Below are 21,050 nucleotides of genomic sequence, written 5' to 3' on the forward strand. Positions count from 1 at the left end.
CATCCCCCCACATTACTTCCTTCCCCTCCCCGCAGCACCTGTATATATGGATATATGTTTGTACATATTTATTACTCTATTTATTTATTTTACTTGTACATATTTATTCTATTTATTTTATTTTGTTAATATGTTTTGTTTTGTTGTCTGTCTCCCCCTTCCAGACTGTGAGCCCACTGTTGGGTAGGGACCGTCTCTATATGTTGCCAACTTGTACTTCCCAAGCGCTTAGTCCAGTGCTCTGCACACAGTAAGCGCTCAATAAATACGATTGAATGAATGAATGAATGAACTTTCAGACCTGCCTAACTGGGGACAGAGACGCTCGCTTGGGCTGAGGCACAAAAAGGGAGAGGAAAGAGGGACGAGGAAGGTCCATGAAGATGGTTACCCTCACTGGGCTCTTCTAGACTGTGAGCCCACTGTTGGGTAGGGACCGTCTCTATATGTTGCCAACTTGTACTTCCCAAGCACTTAGTACAGTGCTCTGCACACAGTAAGCGCTCAATAAATACGATTGATTGATTGATTGATAGGATTTAGAGCCCAGTAAGGACTACCATTGACCCACCTCACCTCTAAGGCTGCTGCTGTGCCCATTTGAAGCAGATGGCACTGCCTGACGTCTTCGGCAGTAGAACTGCAGAGACTGGAGACTATGGTGCCACAGACTTAAAACTGGCTTGGCAGTTGCTCCTGAGCTTCAAGAATCCCGCAAGGATGAAAAGATGGGACATTTGTCCTTAACCCTGAGCCCAGTGAATGGGGTAATGGCAGCATTCTGTGGGGCTGTGAACAGCTCTTACCCCAGTGGAGGTCATAGCTCGCTCACAAAACCTGAGGAGCACTAGGGCTAAGATCACCCAGAATAGTCAGGTGGACCCCCTCCAAGTACTGACAAGGTATTCCATCTTTGCTTTACTTTGGATATAGAGCACTCAATCGGCTCTGTTGTAAAATTGCAAAATGAAGTGGGTAAAACCTTCAACTGGGAGTCAGAAGAGCTGGGACTTAGTCCCCAGGTCGACCCCACAATCCCTCTAGACTGCAAGCCTGTTGAGGGCAGGGATTGTCTCTCTTTATTCCTGTATGGTATTTTCCAAGTGCTTAGTACAGTGCTCTGTACACAGTAAGTGCTCAATAAATATGGCAGAATGAATGAATCTACCCCAGAGCATAGAACAGTGCTTGGCACATAGTAAGCTCTTAACAAGTACCATAATTACTATTATCATTATTATTACTTTCCCAGAGCCTTAGAACAGTGCTCTACATGCAGTAAATAGTCTGCATCCCTTATGCATTCATATTTGCACCCCTTAACCACTTCAATCAATCAACAGTATTAATTGAGGGCTTACTGTATGCAGAGCACTGTACTAAGTGCTTGGGAGAGTACAATATAACAGAGTTGGTAAACATGTTCCCTGCCCACAAGGAATAGCAGTAGCGGTGTTGAATAATGATGATGGTATTTGTTCAGTGTTGAATAATGATGATGGTATTTGTTCAGCGCTTACTACGTGCCAGGCACTGTACTAAGCGCTGGGGTGGATACAAGCAAATCGGGTTGGACACAGATGGCCAGTGTTCCACGTGGGGCTCACAGTCCTTATCCCCATTTTCCAGATGAGGTAACGAAGGGGGCCCCATGGCTGCAGGCGAGGAGGAGGAGCAGGAGGCGACCAGTTCAGTCGCCCCTCTGCTCGCCAAGAGGTTCATCTGCTCCTTTCCGAGCTGCAGCGCCAACTACAACAAGGCCTGGAAGCTAGACGCCCATTTGTGCAAGCATACCGGGGAGAGACCGTTCGTCTGTGACCATGAAGGCTGTGGCAGAGCCTTCATCCGCGACTATCACCTGTCCTGCCACTCTCTCACGCACAGCGGCGAGAAGCCGTTCACGTGTGCGGCCACTGGCTGTGGCCAGAAGTTCACCACCAAGTCAAACCTGAAGAAGCACGTGGGACGCAAGCACGAGAACCAAGCCAGGCGATACCCGTGCGACTTCGAAGGCTGTGACAAGTCTTTTAAGAAGCACCAACAGCTAAAAATTCACCAGTGCCAACATACCAAGGAGCCACTATTCCAGTGCCACCACGAAGGGTGCGGAAAACACTTTGCTTTCCCCGGCGGTCTGAAGCGCCATGAGAAGATGCATGCAGGGTACTCCTGCAGAAAGGGGTGTTCCTTTGTGGCCAAAACATGGACAGAACTCCTGAAACACATGAACGAGAGCCATAAGGAACATCTAGAGTGTGAAACATGCGGCAGGGTATTTAAGCGCAAAGATTACCTTAAGCAGCACGAGAAAACTCACCAGGCAGAAAGGGAAATGTGCCGCTGCCCGAGGGAAGGCTGCGGGAGAACCTACACAACCGTGTTTAACCTCCAGAGCCACATTCTTTCGTTTCACAAGGAGCTGCGACCGTTTCCGTGTGAATACCCCGGCTGCGGGAAAAGGTTTGCGATGAAAGTAAGTAGCTGTGCTCCCTGGCCTGCTCTACTTACCGTCACCCACTGTTGATCGTAGTTCCCTGCAGGTGTTCCCTACGATTTGGGCTTTCGGGTGACATCCCTGTATATATGCATCCTGTATATATGTATATATGTTTGTACATATTTTTTACTCTATTTATTTATTTATTTATTTTATTTGTACATATCTATTCTATTTATTTTATTTTGTTAGTATGTTTGGTTTTGTCTCCCCCTTTTAGACTGTGAGCCCACTGTTGGGTAGGGACTGTCTCTATATGTTGCCAATTTGTACTTCCCAAGCGCTTAGTACAGTGCTCTGCACATAGTAAGCGCTCAATAAATACGATTGATGATGATGATGATGAGGTAACTGAGGCCCAGAGAAGTGAAGTGACTTGCCCATGGTCACACAGCAGACAAGTGGAGGAGCTCAGATTAGAACCCATGACCTTTTGACTCCCAGGCCTGTGCCCTATCCACTAGGCCACCCTGCTTCTCCCAGTGTTTAGAACTGACCTCAAGTCTTCCCCCAGTAATGGTAATAATTGTAATATTTGTTAAATGTTTGCTAGGGGATTAAGACTGTGAGCCCCATGTGGAAAGGGGACGGTGTCCAACCTGATTAGCTTGTATCTACCCTACTGCTTAGAACAGTGCTTTACACATAGTAAGCATTTAACAAATACCATTATTATTATTATTAGGTACCAAACACTGTACTAAGCACTGGGGTAGATAGGAGATGATCAGGTCCCACATGGGGCTCACAGTCTAAGTAGGTGGGAGAAAAGGTATTGAATCCCCTCTTATGCAGATGAGAGAAATGAGGTACAGAGAAGTTAAGTGACTTGCCCGAAGTCACACAGCAGGTATGTGGTGGAGGCGAGTTTAGAACCCATGTGCTTTTAGGCTTCTAGGCTTATACTCTGTCAATCAATCAATCATATTTATTGAGCGCTTACTGTGTGCAGAGCACTGTACTAAGCGCTTGGGAAGTACAAGTTGGCAACATATATCAACTAGGCAAGCTACTTCTCAGGTGTTAACAGGGACTTTTATGGGAGATTATGTCCAGTTTGGGGGGTTTTCAAGGTCTGTCTTCAGCTCATCTTCCTCTTTCCTGAGGAGACCATGGGCTTAATACAGCCATTCTTCCTGTGAACCATCTGCATTTGATGATGATGATGATGGTATTTTTTAAGTGCTTACTATGTGCCCAGCATTCGAAAAGCCTGGGATAGTCTTCTTAAATTTCCTTCTGTTTGAGGCAGCAAATCAAAACCTCAGATTCAATTCAAAAGTAAGATCTCATAAACTGTGAGTCTACAAAAGCTGCACCTATTGTGTGTGGTTTTTTTTTAAATAAAAATGCAAAAATGCCGGCAGAGACCCGTCTGACTGCTCTGAAAAGACAACAGAGTGTTTTTATTTCAGGAAATTTACAGACAAGCAAGTTCTGGGTTTCTGTCTAAATTACATGCCTGAAAATTTTCTTTCCCCGTGGTGTCTTCCTATTTCCATAGTGACTCCTGCAGGAAACAGCAGGCGTCCTAAGGACTCAGGATTAAAGCATAGTGTTTCTGCAACATCAACACAGTGAGGCAGAGAAAGCTCATTGCAAACCACACTGCCAGATAAGAGAGATAAGAGATAAGAGAGTTGCTTATCTCTAGGGGTGGGCCTGGTCTTAAATCAATCAATTAGTGTTATTTTTGAGCACTGACTGTGTGCAGAGCACTGTACTAAACACTTCGGAGAATACAAGATAATAGAGTGGAAGCAGCATGGCTCAGTGGATAGAACACAGGCCTGGGAGTTAGAAGGACCTTGGTCCTAATCCTGGCTCTGCCACTTGGCTGTGCGACTTCAGGCAAGTCTCTTTATGTCTCTGGGCCTCGGTTACTTCATCTATAAAATGGGGACTAAGATTGTGAGCCCCATGTGGGACAGGGACAGTGTCCAACCTGATTAACTTGTATATCCTATCCCCCAGCACTTAGAACAGTGCCTAGCACATAGTAAGTGCTTAACAAGTATCATCATTATTATTATTATTATTAGAGTTGGTAGACACGTTCCCTGCCCACGATGAGCTTCCCAGAAGGCCAGTCTGTATCAGACATAAATAATAAGAATAGTATTTGTTAAGCGCTTACTAGGTACCAAGCACTGTTCTAAGTGCTGGGGTAGACATAAGGTAATCAGGTTGTCCCACGTGAGGCTCTCAGTCTTAATCTCCATTTTACAGATGATGTAACTGAGGCAGAGTGAAGTTAAGTGGCTTGCCCAAAGTCACACAGCAGACAAGTGGTGGAGCTGGGATTAGAACCCATGTCAAGGCCATGCTCTTTCCACTAAGCCACGCTGTCCTGAGTACAGGAATTGGCAGCAAGGATGTTCCTGAGTAATTCCCTAGGCAATTCATTCATTCATTCAATCATCATCATCAATCGTATTCATTGAGCACTTACTGTGTGCAGAGCACTGTACTAAGCGCTTGGGAAGTACAAGTTGGCAACATATGGAGACGGTCCCTACCCAACAGCAGGCTCACAGTCTAGAAGGGGAGGACAGACAACAAAACAATCACATCCAAGCCGTCACCAAAACCTGCCGGTCTCAGCTCCGCAACATTGCCAAGATCCGCCCTTTCCTCTCCATCCAAACTGCTACCTTGCTCATTCAAGCTCTCATCCTATCCCGTCTGGACTACTGCACCAGCCTTCTCTCTGATCTCCCATCCTCGTGTCTCTCTCCACTTCAATCCATACTTCATGCCGCTGCCCAGATTATCTTTGTCCAGAAACGCTCTGGGCATATTACTCCTCTCCTCAAAAATCTCCAGTGGCTACCAATCAATCTGCGCATCAGGCAGAAACTCCTCACCCTGGGCTACAAGGCCGTCCATCACCTCGCCCCCTCCTACCTCACCTCCCTTCTCTCCTTCTACTGCCCACCCCACACCCTCCGCTCCTCTGCCGCTAATCTCCTCACTGTACCTCGTTCTCGCCTGTCCCGCCATCGACCCCCGGCCCACGTCCTCCCCCGTCCTCCCTCTGCCCATCCGCCAAGCTAGCTCTCTTCCTCCCTTCAAGGCCCTGCTGAGAGCTCACCTCCTCCAGGAGGCCTTCCCAGACTGAGCCCCTTCCTTCCTCTCCCCCTTGTCCCCCTCTCCATCCCCCCCATCTTACCTCCTTCCCTTCCCCACAGCACCTGTATATATGTATATATGTTTGTACATATTTATTACTCTATTTATTTATTTTACTTGTACATATCTATCCTATTTATTTTATTTTGTTAGTATGTTTGGTCTTGTTCTCTGTCTCCCCCTTTTAGACTGTGAGCTCACTGTTGGGTAGGGACTGTCTCTATATGTTGCCAATTTGTACTTCCCAAGCGCTTAGTACAGTGCTCTGCACATAGTAAGCACTCAATAAATACGATTGATGATGATGATGATGAAAACAAAACATATTAACAAAATAAAATAAATAGAATAAATATGTACAAATAAAATAAATAGAGTAATAAATACGTACAAACATATATACATATATACAGGTGCTGTGGGGAGGGGAAGGAGGTAAGGCTGGGGGGATGAAGAGCGGGAGGAGGGGGAACATATAGAGACGATCCCTACCCAACAGCGGGCTCACAGTCTGGAAGGGGGAGACAGACAACAAAACAAAACATATTAACAAAATAAAATAAATATAATAGTAGATATGTGATATACGATTGAATGAATGAGTGAATCCCGCACTCTGGTACAGAGAACCTAAAGGGCTCCCTTCTGCTCTGTCACCTAGTGGAAAGACCATGGATCTAAACATAGAAGTAGTGGTACTAGAGTTTTTTTATATAGTATTTGTTAATCAATCAATCAATCAATCAATCAATCATATTTATTGAGTGCTTACTGTGTGCAGAGCACTGTACTAAGCACTTGGGAAGTACAAGCTGGCAACATATAGAGACAGTCCCTACCCAACAGTGGGCTCACAGTCTAGGAGGGGGAGACAGAGAACAAAACCAAACATACTAACAAAATAAAATAAATAGAATAGATAGGTACAAGTAAAAAAAAAAAATAAATAATGTTATGCACTTACTTTGTGCCAGACACTGTTCTAAGTGCTGGGATAGATACAATATCTTCAGGTTGGACATGGTCCGTGTCCCACATGGGGCTCACAGTCTTAATACCCATTTTGCAGGTGAGGGAACAGAGGCACAGGGAAATTAAGCGACACGCCCAAGGTCGCAGAGTAGATAAGTGTCAGAGTTGGGGTGAGAACCCACGTCTTCTGACCTGTTTATCTTGCAGAAATCACACCGACTTCTACCCAGCTTCCTGCCCGCCTTATTTCTCCAGGCTCTGGGTCTTGCTTTGTGTCCACGGCTCTGGTGTTTTGAAGCCTTGGCCTGACAGAGACTCCCAGTCTCTGCCGCTGGCCGTTTTTGTGTTGGTAGTGGTTAGGGCACCCAACGCGGTGTGGACCAGCCGAGCCAGGGTGAATCCTGAGGCCTGGATTCTCGCTCTGCCCCAGGACAACCTGGCAGGCTGCCTGGAATAAGACTGGGGTCTTATTCTAGTCCTGAATGGGCTCTGGGTGAGAGGAGCCCTCAGCCAAGTGCAGAGAGAGAAGGGAGTTGAGGTAGGAGGGCGCGAGGTGATGGAGAGCCTTGAAGCCCAGGGTGAGGAGTTTTTGCCATACATATGAGGAGTTTTTGTACACATTTATTCTATTTATTTTATTTGGTTTATATGTTTTGTTTTGTCGTCTGTCTCCCCCTTCCAAACTGTGAGCCCGCTGTTGGGTAGGGACCGTCTCTATATGTTGCCAACTTGTGCTTCCCAAGCGCTTAGTACATTGCTCTGCACACAGTAAGCGCTCAATAAATATGATTGAATGAATGAATGAAGCGTGGATGAGGCTAGAGAGACCCCACCAAGTTCTAGGCCGGCTGGGGTGGTGTGCAATATGTACAACTGACTAAGTAAGAAGGAGAACAGAAATTTCTTCCCCAACTTAGAGGTGAAGAAGTGGAGGCACAGAGAAGTTACGTGACTTGTCCAAGACTATATATATATATTGTACATATGTATATATAGTCAGTCTTGGCTCTCCTCTAGCCCCAAGAGGTAGGCAGGGGGATGGAAAGTTTGACTTTGGCTGCCAGCCCTGCCCAAAGAGCTGTGAAGATGCCCCTCACATTTGCAGAGGAGGGATGGGCCTCCTCTCTATGGATCTGGTACCCTTGGTCTGGTATCCCCCTCCCCATCATTCATTCAGTCTTTCATTCAGTCGTATTATTGAGCACTTATTGTGTGCAAAGCACTGTACTAAGCACTTATGAGAAGCGCTTCTCATCATTTGAGAAACAGCATGGCCTAGTGGCAAGAGCACGGGCTTGGGAGTCAGAAGGCGTGGGTTCTAATCCTGGCTCTGCCACTTGTCTGTTGTGTGACCTTGGGCAAGTCACTTCACTTCTCTGTCCCTCAGTTACCTCAGCTGTTAAATGGGGACTAAGACTGTGTGTCCCACATGGGACAACCTGACTGCCTTGTATCTACCAGCACTTAGAACAGTGCTGGGCATGTAGTAGGTGCTTAACAAATACCATAATTATTATTAGTATTATCATTATTATTATGAGCAGGGCGCCAAAGATCACCTGTCTCCTGTACTTGCTTTAAACCCAGCCCTGTGCATAGGGACTTGTCTTTCCCACAACTTGTACTTCCCAAGTACTCTGCATGCAGTAAGTGCTCAATAAATACAATTGAATGAATGAATGAATGAATGTCTTATGCTGTCGAGTCACCTCCGAACCACAGCAACTCCACGGACACATCTCTCCCAGAACACCCCACCTCCACCTGCAATCATTCCGGTAGTGGATCCGTACAGTTTTCTTGGTAAAAACAAGGAAGTGGTTGACCATCGCCTCCTTCCACGCAGTCAACTTGAGTCTTCACCCTTGACTCTCCCATGCTGTTGCTGCCCAGCTCAGTGGAGTTCAAGTGCTTAGTACAGTGCCCTGCACACAGTAAGCGCTCAATAAATACGATTGATGATGATGATGGAGTTTTGACTTGTAGCAGATTGCCTTCCACTCCCTAGCCACTGTCCAAGATAGGAATGGACTGGATATGCCTCTGCCTGACTGTCCCTCCTGTAGTCAAGACTGGTAGAGTACTGGGAACTCTCCAGGTGCGACCCTGATGGGGGACATAGGGACTAAGAGCCACTATGGAGAGAGTGCCAGAGAGTGGGGTCTGTCTGATTGTCTGAGTCCCCCAAATTCTAGAACAGGGGCTCAGGACCATGAAAGTTATGATATTGGAATTTCATTCATTCATTCAGCTGTATTATTCATTCATTCAATCGTATTTATTGAGCGCTTACTGTGTGCAGAGCACTGTACTAAGCGCTTGGGAAGTACAAGTTGGCAACATATAGAGACAGTCCCTAATAATAATAATAATAATGGCATTTATTGAGCGCTAACTATGTGCAAAGCACTGTTCTAAGCGCTGGGGAGGTTACAAGGTGATCAGGTTGTCCCACGTGGGGCTCACAGTCTTAGTCCCCATTTTACAGATGAGGTAACTGAGGCACAGAGAAGTTAAGTGACTTGCCCAGCATCACACAGCTGACAACTGGTGGAGCCGGGATTTGAATCCATGAGCCAGGGCTCTTTTCACTGAGCCAAGCTGCTTCTCCAACAATGGGCTCACAGAGCACTTACCGTGCACAGAGTACTGTACTAAGCGCCTGGGAAGTACAAATCGGCAACATGTAGAGACAGTCCCTACCCTACAATGGGCTCACAATCTAGAAGGGGGAAACAGAAAACACCACCCTGATTATCGTGCAAACCATTTTTTCATTGTAATTCCTGTGATTGGAAACCCTTCTTTTCAGTTTCTAATTAAGTCTGAAGCAGTCAGAATATAAGCTTCATTCTCTCTGTCCCTCCAGTGAGGGAATTATCTGTAAAAACAACAAAGTCCTGAAGTAGATAGATTTACTCGTTGCATGGAATGAATGGATTGCTGTTATTATTAATGGTGGCGTTTATTAAGTGCTTACTATGTGCAAAGCACTGTTCTAAGCGCTGGAGTAGATACAAGGTAATCAAGTTGTCCCACATGGGGCTCACAGACTTAATCCCCATTTTCCAGATGAGGTAACTGAGGCACAGAGAAGTGAAGTGACTTGCCCAAAGTCACACAGCTGACAAGTGGTGGAGCCGGGATTTGAACCCATGACCTCTGACTCCAAAGCCCGGGCTTTTTCCCCTGCTTCTCTAATTATTCTCTAATTATTGTTACTTCTGCATAGGATGATAATGTCTAGAGTCTTTAAAATACATTTTTTTTTTTAACCTAATGTCTTGAAACTATTCAGGGATCATGTTCGACTGGTTGCCAGATTCTAGCGAGGCATGATGAATAGAACCCTTTATAATTATTTTTTTCCAGAGGAGATAGTGAGTGTCCCAGTAAAAATGAGGCCAATTTATAGAAAAAAAATTACCATTCCCATTCCCTCCCCTGCCCGCTCTCAGAATTTGACCATCAGTTACTTGTCCTGTATTCATTTTATTCCTCATTTGTTATCCCACTAGTTAATGTTTGGTCACAGACAATCAATAGCTGGAAAGAAAGATATGCAGAATCGTACATCACTGTTCCACAATATGGTTGCTGATTAATGATATGGTTCCTGATGGGGTCAGCCACGGGAGAGAGCAGATTAGGTCCAAACAAATAGAGAGCCCACAGTCAAAGAGCTGAGAATCAGTGTGGCCTAGCGGAAAGAGCACAGGCTTGGGAGTCAGAGGACCTGGGTTCTAATCCTGGCTCCGCCACTTGTCTGCTGTGTGACCTCGGACAAGCTCCTCAACTTCTCTGTGCCTCATCTATGAAACGGAATTAAGACTGTGAGTTCCATGTGCGACAAGGACTGTGTCCAATCTGATTGTCTTGTTTGTACCCCACTATTTAATAGAGTGCCTGGTACATAATAAGCACTTAACAAATGCCATTTTAAAAAAAAGAGATGGAAAGAATTATAAAAGGGCATCCAGTTCACCCAATGGAAAGGTGAGGAATAATAATAATAACAATGGCATTTATTTAGCGCTTACTATGTGCAAAGCACTGCACTAAGTGCTGGGGAGGTTAGGAAGGAAGCAGGCTGGAAGTTTAGCTTAGTATAAAAAGCATGGGCGTTGGAGTCAGAGGATATAGAGCGTGGCTCAGTGGAAAGAGCACGGGCTTTGGAGTCAGAGGTCGTGGGTTCAAATCCTGCCTCTGCCACTTAGCTGTGTGACTTTGGGCAAGTCACTTAACTTCTCTGGGCCTCAGTTCCCTCATCTGTAAAATGGGGATGAAGACTGTGAGTCCCATGTGGGACAACCTGATTACCTTGTATCTACCCCAGTGCTTAGAACAGTGCCTTGCACATAGTAAGCACTTAACAAATACCAACATTATTATTATTATCATTATTATTATTATTATTATTATTAATAATCCAGCTCCACCGCTTTTCTGCTGGGCGACCTTAGGCAAGTCACTTCACTTCTCTGGGCCTCAGTTACCTCATCTATAAAATGGGGATTAAGACGGAAAGCGCTGAATGGGTTAACCTGATTACCTTGTATCTACCCCAGTGCATAGAACAGCACTTGGCACATAGTAAGCGCTTAACAAATACCATAATTATTAAGTGAGGGACAAATCTATACACAAGCTGATGGGTGAGGGGAGGAAGTGAAATACGTCTTCTTATTGTTATAGTGTACTCTCCCAAGTACTTAGTCCAGTGTGCTGCACACAGTAAGCACTCGATAAATATGACTGAATGTAAATGGAGAGTGGAGAGAAGAGCTGGCATAGCAGACAGCGGGTGGAGAAGGGAGGTCTTCTCCTTTTAATAATACCCGTTCCCCTCAACCGCCAAATTCCCTTTCCCCGAACTCCTACAGGGCCTTCCATTCTTTACTCTTTCCCCTCCACAACCAACCATAAAGCACTTCCCCGGACCCCCAGTTTCCAATCAGTGTTATTCACACTGGTAGTGCTTTGCACAGTGCTCACTTTTCACCCCCTTAACTCTCCTATCCTTTAATCTCTCCTCCGAGTCCAGTCCCCTTTCCTTCACCCCCTTCCCCCATTTCAAAGGAAAGCGAACCAGAAACAGAGAGATGCTCACTTTTCACCCCCTTAACTCTTCTATCCTTTAATCTCTCCCCCAGTCCAGTCCCCTTTCCTTCACCCTCTTCCCCCATTTCAAAGGAAAGTGAACCAGAGACAGAGAGATGCTCCCTGACTATCGATTTGGCTAATGATTAGGAGGGGGCTAAAAGCCTTAAATTTGAGAAATCGATGAAGGAAAACGAAAGCTCTGGGCTGTCATTCCCCGGTCTTCTCTGGGGAATCCACAGATCCTGGAGATTCAGAGAACCCAGGGTCTCCAACTGCGGGGGAAGCTCTTGCTTTGTCCCTGTGACCCCCTCAATTGAGGAGAGGGGTAGGAGGCCAGAGAGGGTGACTCCGAGAGTGCCTGGGTAAAGCATATATTCACACCTTCTTGGCCTTGGAGAGGGAAGAGAGTTGTTGAAACAGAGTGCGGGGGAGAAAAGGAAGAGTATTTGAGAAGTGGAAATTCCTTCTCTTCTAAAGCAGGTTCCACCACTTGTCTACTGTGTGACCTTGGGCAAATCACTTCACTTCTCTGTGCCTCGGTTCCCTCATCTGTAAAATAGGATTAAGACTGTGAGCCCTATGTGGGACAGGGACAGGTATCTACCCCAGCACATAGAACAGTACATAGCACATAGAATATTGCCCCGCTTCCAATATTCATTCACCCATTCAATCGTCTTTATTGAGTGCTTACTGTGTGCAGAGCACTGTGCTAAGCTCTTGGGAGAGTACAATTAACAATAAACAGACAGGCAAGCTTGGGCCTGTGTCTACAGATTAAATTTGCAATTCAACCACATGGAGGGGATAGAGCAACATGCTGGGCAGCGTGGCTCAGTGGAAAGAGCCCAGGTTTGGAGTCAGAGGTCATGGGTTCAAATCCCGGCTCCTCCAATTGTCAGCTGTGTGACTTTGGGCAAGTCACTTCATTTCTCTGTGCCTCAGTTACCTCATCTGTAAAATGGGGATTAACACTCTGAGCCCCCGGTGGGACAACCTGATCACCCTGTAACCCCCCCCCGCAGTGCTTAGAACAGTGCTTTGCACATAGTAAGCGCTTAAAAAATGCCATCATTATAATTATTATGCGGGGGGTGAAGGAGAGCATAAGCACCTCTTCTCCTGTATTTGAAAAGCTCCATGTCAGAGAGTCAATCATATTTATTGAGCACTTACCATGTGCAAAGCACCGTACCAAGCACTTGGAAGAGTACAATACAACAGTAAACAGACACATTCCCTAGCCACAGTGAGCTTACATTCTATAGGGAGAGACAGACATTAATACAAATAAATTACGGAATATTGTGGGCCTGGGGGAGGGGAGAACAAGTGATTCCCTATGCGATTCCCTAATTGGCTTAACTCCTCCCAAATTTCTATTGGACAGACCTATCTCTGCCCTGAATCTTCCAATTCCCAGAGGATTCCGGGAAATGTAGTCTTTTGGGATTCTGGGGAAATGGAGTTCCCACAGATTTCCAACTCCTCCAAAAACAGTAACAGTTCTGCCTCCCAGTAGGTTTGAATATTTGCAGTCAGACTCTTCCCCACAGTTCTGCATACTCTGAAGTCTGGGCTGGATTAACTCTCAAGCTAATTGATTTTTAGCGGTCCTCCTGTGATGTCATTATTACTCAATCAATCATATTTATTGAGCATTTTCTGCGTTCAGAGTACTGTACTAAGTGCTTAGGAGAGTTGGTATACACAGTCCCTGCCCCCTAGAAGCTTACAATCTAGTGAGTTTTTTTAATGGTATTTTATTTATTCAATCGTATTTATTGAGCGCTTACCGTGTGCAGAGCACTGATCTAAGGGCTTGGAAAGTACAAATCAGCACCATATAGGGACGGTCCCTACCCAATAACGATGCGCATTAACGTTGTTAATGATGTGCATTTAGCTTTAATTCTATTTATTCTGACGACTTGACACCTGTCCACGTGTTTTGTTTCGTTGTCCGTCTCCCCCTTCTGGACTGTGAGCCCGCAGTTGGGTAGGGACCGTCTCTGTATGTTGCCAACTTGGACTTCCCAAGCGCTTAGTACAGTGCTCTGCACACAGTAAGTGCTCAATAAATATGATTGAATGAATGAATGAATGAAATACCGGGTTATTAAGTGCTAACTATGGGCCAGGCACTGTTCTAAGTGCTGGAGTAGATACAGGATCATCAGATTGGACACAGTCCCTGTCCCACGGGGGGCTCACAGTCTTCATCCCCATTTCACAGGTGAAGTTACTGAGGTACAGAGCAGTGAAGTGACTTGCCCAAGGTTACACAGCAGACAAGGGGAGGAGCCAGAATTAGTATCTCGGTCCCTGGAATTAGTATCCAGGTCCTACTGGCTCTGGGGCCTATGTTCAATCCGCTAGGTTATGCTGTGTCTCTAAGGAGTTTACAGCATGCTGCATATAGTAGAATATGATAATGTCATTATGTCAAGTGGCACAAGACATCATTTATTTAATGGCGCCGTGTTTTGCTCCAGCCAGATGGTGGCTGCCCATCTGAATATGTGCGGAAACCGGGAGTCACAGCTCCCTGCTGTCTCTTCTGCTGCATGGAGGGGAAAAGGAGAAGACTTGCCCCATGGTAATAGTGATAGTAGTAGTAGTAATGGCAGCAAAAGTGAGAATAGCAGAAGTAGTAATAGTATTCATTCATATTTATTGAGCACTTACTGTGTGCAAAGCACTGTACTAAGCCATTGACACAGGGGATTAAGACTGTGAGCCCCACGTGGGACAACCTGATCACCTTGTAATCTCCCTAGCACTTAGAACAGTGCTTTGCACATAGTAAGTGCTTAATAAATGCCATTATTATTATTACTACAATATAACAAGAAGCAAACACATTCTCTGCCCACAATGAGCTTACATAGCAGTAGTAGTAGTAGTAGTGAGAAGCAGTGTGGCTCAGTGGAAAGAGCCAGGGCTTTGGAGTCAGAGGTCATGGGTTCAAATCCCGGCTCCACCGCTTGTCCGCTGTGTGACTTTGGGCAAGTCACTTCACTTCTCTGGGCCTCAGTTCCCTCATCTTTAAAATGGGGATTAAGACTGTGAGCCCCACGTGGGACAACCTGATCACCTTGTATCCCCCCAGTGCTTAGAACAGTGCTTTGCACATAGTAAGCACTTAACAAATACCATCATTATTATTATTATTATTAATTAATTATTGTATTTGTTAAGCACTTATTATGTGTCAAGCACTGCACTAAGCACCAGGTTAGATACAAGACATTCAGTGGTAGTAAAACTATTTATTAAGCACTTACTAACCTGGAAACTCATTGTGGGCAGGGAATGTGTCTGTTATATTGCTGTATTGTACTCTCCGAATCGCTTTGTACAGTACTCTGCACACAGTAAGCACTCAATAAATATGTTTGATTGACTGTGTGCAGGGCACTGTGCTAAGTGCTGGGAGAGAATAAACAGGAGGGAATTAGACCTGATTCCCTGTCCCCTGGGGGCTCCCAATCTAAGAGTATAAATGGGACAAGGCACCGGGACTGGGACCCAGGAGGAATGTTGAAACAATGAAACACAACCCAGACAAATACACAACATAAAAACAAAATCAATAGGGTGCTGTGACCCCCTCAGGATGGCACCTGGAGAGTTTCTGGTATTCTACCAGTCTTGGCTACAGGAGGGAGAGTCAAGCCTACCTATTCCATTCCTAGTTCGGCCAGTGGCTAGTAAGTGGAAGGCAATCTCTTCCAAGTCGAAACTCCCCTGTGCTGGGCAGCAGCAGCGTGGGAGAGAGTCAAGGGAGGAAGCTCAAGTTTACCGCACGGAAGACGGCAATAGTAGACCAGTTCCGTATTTTTATCAAGAAAACCCAATGGATACACTACCAGATTGCAGATGAAGGTAGGGCATTCTGGGAGAGATCAATCAATCAATCGTATTTATTGAGCGCTTACTATGTGCAGAGCACTGTACTAAGCGCTTGGGAAGTACAAATTGGCAACATATAGAGACAGTCCCTACCCAACAGTGGGCTCACAGTCTAAAAGGGGGAGACAGAGAACAAAACCAAACATACTGACAAAATAAAATAAATAGAATAGATATGTACAAATAAAATAAATAAAATAAATAAATAAATAGAGTAAAAAATATGTACAAACATATATACATATATACAGGTGCTGTGGGGAAGGGAAGGAGGTAAGATGAGGGGGATGGAGAGGGGGACGAGGGAGAGAGGAAGGAAGGGGATGTGCCAATGGAGTCGCTTTAGGTTGGAGGCAACTCGTCAGCCTAAAACAAGACAAGGATGCTATGGCTTGAACAGAAGAATGTCAGGCCCCTGGACCTCAGAGTTCAGGACACTCCCACATGGCTCCTGCTGTGGGTGGTTTTTCCTTTTTCCCACTGGGTTGGTGGAATTTAGGGAGGGATGGGGTCTCCCTGATGGTATGGAGGAGGCGAGACGGTGCCAGTCCCGGTGTGGGGGACATTGAGGGTGCTCAGCAGTGGCTTTCATTCCTGTCCTGGTGGGTGCAGAGCATGTTAGGATCGGGGGCCCTCAGTGGTGGAAGGGAAGGCGGCCATTAGATCTGAGATTAGATCTAGATCTGAGAGTGCACAGCAGAAGCAATTTGGGATGGGATTGTTTGGGCAGGCTCCCTGGGGCTCGGCGACATTTCTAGGAGACTATGGAGAGGGTTCCGCCACTTCCCCCAGCTCTGCCAGCCTCTTCTAATCATAAGAATTATGGTATTTGTTAAGCGCTTACTATGCGCCAGACACTGTACTAAACACTGGGGTGGATACAAGCAAATCGGGTTGGACACAGTCCCTGTCCCACATGGGGCTCACCGTCTTAATGCCCATTTTACAGATGAGGTAACTGAGGCACAGGGAAGTAAAATGACTTGCCCAAGGCCACACAGCAGACAATTGGCAGAGCTGGGATTTGAACCTATGACCTTCTCACTCCCAGGCCGGTGCTCTAACCACTAGGTCACTCTGCTTCCTGTGCAGATAAGCATACTCTATGGGAAGTGACAGAGGACTCCACTCCAACCCTCCATCCAAACTGCTACTACCCTGCTCTAAGTACTTACCCTCTCCTGCCTTGATCAGCACATCAGCCTCCTTTCTGACCTCTCTGCCTCTACAAAATGTTTGCTACAAAACTGTTCAGTCCATGTTTCCCCACTCCTCAAGAACCCCCAGTGGTTGCCCATCCACCCCCGCATCAAACGAAAACTGCTTACCATAGGATTTAAAGCATTCAATCAACATGCTGCCTTCAGCATGGCTCAGTGGGAAGAGCACGGGCTTTAGAGTCAGAGGTCATGGGTTCCAATCCCGGCTCCGCCAATTGTCAGCTGTGTGACTTTGGGCAAGTCACTTAACTTCTCTGTGCCTCAGTTACCTCCATCTGTAAAATGGGGATTAAGACTGTGAGCCTCCTGTGGGACAGCCTGATCACCTTGTAACCTACCCAGTGGTTAGAACAGTGCTTTGCACAGAGTAAGTGCTTAATAAATGCCTTTATTATTATTATTATTATTATTATTATACCTTACCTCTCTGTTCTCTTACTACAACCCACTCTGGACGCTTCACTCCTCTAATGGCAACCTTCTCACTGTACCTCCATTTCATCTATCTCACCGCCAACCCCTCATCCACATCCTATCCCTGATCTGGAATCATCATCAATCGTATTTATTGAGCACTTACTGTGTGCAGAGCACTGTACTAAGCGCTTGGGAAGTACAAATTGGCAACATATAGAGACAGTCCCTACCCAACAGTGGGCTCACAGTCTAAAGTGGGCTTACAGTCTAAAAATGGAATGCCCTCTCCATTCAAATCTGGTAGATGTTCACTCTCCCCACCTTGAAGCAGCATGGCATAGTGGCTAGAGCACAGGCTTGGGAGTCAGAAGGTCCTGGGTTCTAATCCTGGCTCCACCAAATGTCTGCTGTGTGACCTCGGGCAAGCCACTTCACTTCTCTGAGCCTCAGTTCTGTCATCTGTGAAATTGGGATTCAGACTGTAAACCCCACGCGGGACAGGGACTGTGTCCAACCTGATATGCTTGTATCCACCTCAGGGCATAGTACAGTGCCTGGCACATAGTAAACACTTAACAAATACCATCATTATTATTATTACTTCATCTTATTGAAGATATATCTCCTCCAAGAGGCCTTCCCCAACTAGGCCCCCCTTTCCTTTTCTCCCACCTGCTTCTGAATCACCCTTGCACTTGAATTTGCTCCCTTAATTCACTCCTCCTTCAGCACCATAGTACTTACGTACATAGCTACAATTTATTTATTTATATTAATATCTTTCTCCCCCTCTAGACTGAAAGCTCATTGAGGGCAGGGAATGTGTCCCTTTCCTCTTGTATTGTACTCTCCCAAATGCTTGGTACAATGCTCTGCACACAGTAGCAGCGAGCATACAAGTGAGAGACTGAGATAAGCAGAAAAAGCGGGGCTTGAGCAATGACCTCTCCTCTGGTGAAAATCAAGTCCACCGCTTGCCCTCCTCCCCCCTCATCTGAGTGAACTGGGGTTCTTGGGGTCACCACAACCCCCCCACTTCTAAGAGATGTCAGAACATAGAGTAGGGAGGTACAGGGGAAACCACAGCTGACTCCCAGCAGCTCCTGAGGCCATCCAGGCTCCTCTCTTAGTCAGCCCGCCCCACTGCCCATGACCATGGCCTCCCTCTCCCACCGGGCAGCCTGGTGGGCCTCAAGGGAACCGGGCTGGGCAGCAGCTGCCCTGCCTTGGCCCCAGGGCCATTTGGCTGGGAAAGTGTGGACCATGGTGGGTATAGCAGGAGGGGCGGATTCATTCCAGGGCAACGCTGAGTATTGAGCCAAGTGGTGCCTGGGAGTGGGAGCTCAACTCTCCCCACCCAGTACCTTTTCCCCCTCAACTTTTCTTTCCTCTCCTCAGCTTCCCCTCAACTTCCCTACTTTTCTCTTCCCCCTTCCTTTTTCTTCCAGTCATTTCTCCCCAAGTCCCTTCTCTGCTATTTTTTTTCTCCATCCCTTCACCTCTCCTCACCTCTCCTCCAGTCCCTTCTCCCTGTCCATTTCCCCACCATCACTTCTCCCTCTGCCTGGTCTCTTCTCCTCAGAGGAAGGCCCCCCAATCCCCAGTCCTTTCTCCCCTCAACTTTTCTCCTCAGCCTCCAATCTCCCCGCTTTCCTCTTTCCCCCTTCCTTTTTCTTCCAGTACTTTCTCCCCAAGTTCCTTCCCCACTATCTTTTCCTCCATTCCTTCACCTCTCCCCACCTTTCCTCCAGTCCCTTCTCCCCAGCCATTTCCCCACCATCGCTTCTCCCCCCTCCCAGTCTCTTCTCCCCAGAGGAAGGTCTCCTGGAGCCCCCTCCCCATGATGGAGAGGAGAGTTTCTGAAGAAATGAAAGATGGCTTTCACGGGCGAGCAGTTTCAGTGGGAACAGGGCATGGCTGAGCATGTGCAGCAGCTATCTTAGAAAGGACTGGTACAGACTCCTTCTAAGAAGGCCCCAAGCAGCAGCCAATTTAAGAAGGGTCAGGAGCATCAACAACTAAAGCGTCAGCAACTGGGGGTTCCCCTTAGCTTGGTGCCCAGGCCTGCACCCTTTAAAATCACTGCATTAATTCAGCCTTGCCCCTGGTCAGGATTTGAAAACTAAAAAATAGCATTTTTTGAAAATGGTATTTGTTGAGCACTTACTATGTACTAAGCACCTAGATAGATACAAGATAATCAGGTTGGACACAGTCCATGTCTCGCATGGGGTTCACAGTCTTAATCCCAACTGAGGCACAGAGAAGTGAAGTGATTTGCCCAGGGTCAAGCGTCAGATAAGTGGTGGAGCTGGGATTAGAATCCATGTCCTCAGATTCCCAGGCCTGTGCTCGTGAAATTCCTGGTGAACGTATTGTAAGACGGGGCTACTCTCAATTGCAAACCCGTCTCTCATCACTTTCCTCACATATCTCTGTAACCTTGGCAACATCTTTCAAGCAGCATCCTCCTCCCCCTAGCTCTCTTCTCTTTCCTTTCCACTGCAGTGTTCCCCCAGAACGGATTCCTGCTTTTACTCCTACTTCATTTTGACAGCATCTCTCCTCATGTACTATCGCCTCAGGTTCCCACTCTTCTGGTATAATCTCCCAGTGAAAGGTGCCAGCCACATTGTCCATGAAGCTATAAAGATAAGCCTCTAAAACGAATTACTGTTCTTCCACTTGGCAAGGAACCAGTTGGTGTCGGCCTGCCACCCCTGTCAGAAATGTGTTTTCTCCCCTGGCGCCTCTGCTCAGATGAGCCAATGGGCAAGGCTGACTGAGTCCCTGGCCCGCGTCTAGAGGCGTCCACGGAAGAACAGCAGGGCCACGCTACGCAACTGCAGTGTCATGTGAAACACATTCTGGCCCTAAATCAGCACCTTGGTTTTTCTATCCACTTGTGCCAGCCGTCTTTTCCACCATTAGACCGAGGTTTCTCTTGAAGACAAACCCCTCTGTGGCTAGCAGCTGGGGGCTGGCTCAGATTCAGGCCGGGCAACTAGCTCAGCCAGGGGCTGATTCAGAGCAGGGAGGAGGATGTGCAAGGAGAAGGCAAGGGAAAGGGAGAAAGTGGTGAAGAGGCTTGGTAGAGACTTACCTTTGCTCACAGTTATAGCCTCTGGGAGTTACATTTCTCTCCCCAAGATGCCCCTAAGCAGGCCAACTCCTTCTTCTAAATCCCTCTGACTGCCATCTAGGCACTTCTCTTCCTACTCCCCATCCCCGTTACCTGTACTCCACTTTCCACTGGAAGGGGCAATTGGACTCGTTTTAAAGCAGCATAGCCTAGTGGCAAGAGCACGGTTTGGGAGTCAGAGGTTGTGGGTTCTAATCCCAGATCTGCCACTTGTCTGCTGTGTGAACTTGGACAACTCACTTCACTCCTCTGGGCCTCAGTTACCTCATCTGTAAAATGAAGATTGAAACTGTGAGCCCCATGTGGGACAGGGACTGTGTCCAACCTGATTACCCTGTACCTACCCCAGTGCTTAGGAAAGTGCTTGGTACATAGTAAGTGCTAAACAAATACTATAATAATAACAGTAATTAACAATAATAATAATGATAGTAGCTTTATCCTGGTTAAAACCAGGTGCATTTTGCTGCAAGGCAAATTTAAGCCAGACTAGCTCTTTAAATTTGTTCATTTTAGGGTGCTTTTTTTAAAATTGAGATTTGCTCATCTGAGACATTTCAATATGCCTTTAAGAAATCCCAGAGCTATAAAAATGTACCTGAGGGAAGGTTAATCTTCTTGGTCCTTGCTTTGTGCTGTCAGTATTTTCAAT

General features: G+C 46.5%; 1 protein-coding gene across 1 annotated transcript; it reads left to right on the forward strand.

The window, feature by feature from the left end:
• Window positions 1-1,651: 1,651 nt before the first annotated feature.
• On the forward strand, window positions 1,652-19,920 carry LOC119927094 (transcription factor IIIA-like). The gene is made up of 6 exons (XM_038745635.1): window positions 1,652-2,473; window positions 3,750-3,778; window positions 6,809-6,995; window positions 13,095-13,222; window positions 18,437-18,522; window positions 19,814-19,920. Exons 1-6 carry the CDS (start codon window positions 1,652-1,654, stop codon window positions 19,918-19,920), a joined length of 1,359 nt encoding a protein of 452 aa, XP_038601563.1.
• Window positions 19,921-21,050: the final 1,130 nt, after the last annotated feature.

Source organism: Tachyglossus aculeatus, chromosome 4 (assembly GCF_015852505.1).
Source record: "Tachyglossus aculeatus isolate mTacAcu1 chromosome 4, mTacAcu1.pri, whole genome shotgun sequence".
NCBI lineage: Eukaryota > Metazoa > Chordata > Mammalia > Monotremata > Tachyglossidae > Tachyglossus > Tachyglossus aculeatus.